This window comes from Panicum virgatum, chromosome 1K, assembly GCF_016808335.1.
Source record: "Panicum virgatum strain AP13 chromosome 1K, P.virgatum_v5, whole genome shotgun sequence".
Classification (NCBI taxonomy): Eukaryota; Viridiplantae; Streptophyta; class Magnoliopsida; order Poales; family Poaceae; genus Panicum; species Panicum virgatum.
In genome coordinates this window covers 34,563,272-34,566,139 of record NC_053136.1, presented here as the reverse complement: position 1 = coordinate 34,566,139, position 2,868 = coordinate 34,563,272, and the positions used below count along the sequence as shown (strand labels likewise).

Below are 2,868 nucleotides of genomic sequence, written 5' to 3'. Positions count from 1 at the left end.
TAATTTCTAGATAAGACCTCAAATCTACGCGTCCTTCAATGCCCAAAAAGTCAGGGAGACTCGTGTTGTGAAGGAGGCGTGGAGTCCATGGATCTTGTGATGGAAGAAAAACAATAAATAATTTTATGTATAGAAACTATTATTATATACTTTATATTGAGAAGTGTGATGAACTCTTTGAGGTGCATTGAAACTGTCCTGAATGGAATGGTCGATACAAGATGTGGGCCCCGGGATGCAGTGAGACGCACACTAACTAGCCCTCGCGTAGTTATTAGAGTGAGAAGGGGGGAAAAGACAGAGAACATATACATGAAACGACCAGTCATCATCTCCTTTGTTTACAGGTTTAACATAGTATTATATTTTGTATCAGCAAGAATAAACAAAGGCAAGAAAAAGAAGAACAATTGCAGCCTCTACCTTCCTGCAGTTGACGATTTCAATCCATGGAAACGGAGAAAACTTGACAAGGAAAAATTCCTACTCCAGTCAATTAATTAATGAATCAGCAGCTACCACTACTGGCCAAGGCCAACTTGCTCTCTCTCTCACCTACTGACCCGGCCAACACAACAGCAAAAAGAAAAATCTAACAATTTATAACAAAATAGAAAAAAAATGAATCAATGTAACCACGGTTTCATCTCATCTCATCAACCGATTGATTCTTCCTCATCGCCCAAATTACCGAGACGGTAAAAGTGATTGGATTAACCCGGCTGTCGGGGCACGGAACACGGATGGCCCGATGATTTCTCGCGTCAACTGCGCCGGACGGCGACGAAAGAAACAATTGATGGAATCAGGAGGAAGGAACTGGTGTGTCGTTAATGATCAACAGGGATTTACAGGTCCGGGAAGTTGCTGCTGAAGAACTCGAGCACGGAGAAGGTGGCCGGCGACGGCATGGTGGGCGTGGCCAGCAGCAGGCTGCTGCGCGGGCTGGGCGCGAACGGCGGAGCCTGCTCCGCGCGGGTGCCGGCGGAGGGCAGGAACGGGCTCAGCTCGCTCAGCCACGAGAGGCAGCTCGGGTCGAACGGCATCGGCGAGAAGAGCCCCGTGGAGGCCGCCGGCGGGAGAGCGGCGGGCGAGAGGATCCCGGGCCGGAAGCCCTGCGCGCCGCCGAGGGCCGCCGCGAAGCCGTCCAGGTCCGCGGAGGCCGGGGCGGGGAGGAACAGGTCGTCGTCGTAGTAGGGCGGGGCGGGCGCCGGCGCGTGCGGGGGGAGCGGGCGCACGGAGCGCTCGATGGCGGCGAGGCGCGCGGCCGGGGAGAGCGCGGCGGTGGGCGAGAGCAGGAACTCCCGCGGCTCCAGCTCCATCGCGGACGACGGCGGCTGCGGCGGCGCGTCGGAGGACGAGGGGCCCGCGGTGGTCGCGGCGGCGTCGAATTGGGCCTGGGAGGTGGAGCCCGGGCCGGTGAGGCGCTGGACGAGAGCCATGAAGTCCCCCGGCTTGGTGTGGATGACCTTGGGCGAGGCGTCGTAGATGATGACCGGCTGCCGCGCCTGCTGCAGGTACTGGTGCTGCTGCTGGTGGTGTTGCTGCTGCTGGACGACCTGCTGCTGCTGCTGCTTCAGGTGGTGGTGCCGCTGCGGCGCGACGGGCGGCTTCCTGACCTTGTGCGAGTCCTTGCTGACGGCGAGCCGCGGCGGGCGCGGGCCCTGCAGCTGCCGGCTGCGCGGCGACGAGCGGTCGCCCGACGACGCGTCCATGTGTGCGGGCACCCGGGGGAGAAGACGACGAGCCGGAGTGGGCCGTACGGGGCTTTGTAGCTGCGGAGGAGGGGAGGCGGCGAGGCGGGTGGAATGGTTCAACGCGGGGAGCAGGAAGGAAGAGGAGAGGGAGGAGCAAGTCCGGAGGTGTGGTGGTGCTGACGACGGGGAAGGAAAAGTCCACGGGCAAGCTAGCCCGAGCCCCGCTGTGTATCATTGAGGGGCCCTTGCCTTTGACAGGATGATTATTAGTTAATTATTAATCCAGGGAAGGGATTGCGGCGGGGGGCAAAGCAAATCCAGAGCCGGCGCGATTGAATCCTCGAAGACTTTCCTAGTTTCCTTACGCTGCTCTTCCTCGATCACGGCAGCGACCTGGCTTTGGCTGGATGCGCTTTCCGTGCTTGCTACTAGCGCTCCACAGCGACGGAGAGTAGCAATATTTCAAAAAAAAAGCGACGGATGAAGCGAGCGACTGTGTGTACTAGGCCTGATGCCAAAATTGCAACAGTGTGCTTTCTAGTAGTATATCCTGTTTGGTGTCAGTCTAGAAGTCCTAGAAAGGATTTGTTTGGTTTCAGTCTAGAAGTCCTAGAAAGAATTTTAACTGTTAATTAAAGCTGTCAAACAAAGTCAATTTACAAAACTAATTTCAAAACTCATGCACTAGGAACCTTGACGAATTTAATGAAGACTTTGATCGCGTAATTAGAAGATGGTTACTGTAGCATCATTGTAGTCAATCATCGATTGATTACCATCATTAGATTCGTCGCGAAAAATTACATCCATTCATACAGAGATTTTGTAAATAGACTTGATTTAGTACTCCATACATGCAAGATTTTTTTCTCGACTTGCATGTTCTATAATGTTCTAAAATTTAGAGAAGAAAACCAAACAAGATAGGTTGATGAACTTCAACCATCAAGCACTGGCGGAGCCTCTTGGAGGCCAACCTGGGCCCGGACCCCTTCCGCCCAAAAAATTTATGAGGCTTTGGTTTACTTTGCTAGTCCGCTTATTACAAGCAACTCACGTATCCGAGTTTATCCATGGATCTTGCAGGACTATCCAGAGAGGACCACGTGCAATCATGTTTATTGCTTTTCTTGCATTTTGCATCGTTTGACTGTGATTGCTGGATAATGCG

At 53.7% G+C, this 2,868-nt stretch overlaps 1 protein-coding gene across 1 annotated transcript; it reads right to left on the bottom strand.

Annotated features, from left to right (window-relative positions):
- Positions 1-348: 348 nt before the first annotated feature.
- LOC120704036 (protein MKS1-like) lies at positions 349-1,952 on the bottom strand. The gene has a single exon (XM_039988283.1). It carries the CDS (start codon positions 1,713-1,715, stop codon positions 849-851), a length of 867 nt encoding a protein of 288 aa, XP_039844217.1. The 5' UTR covers positions 1,716-1,952; the 3' UTR covers positions 349-848.
- Between the last annotated feature and the right edge of the window lie 916 nt (positions 1,953-2,868).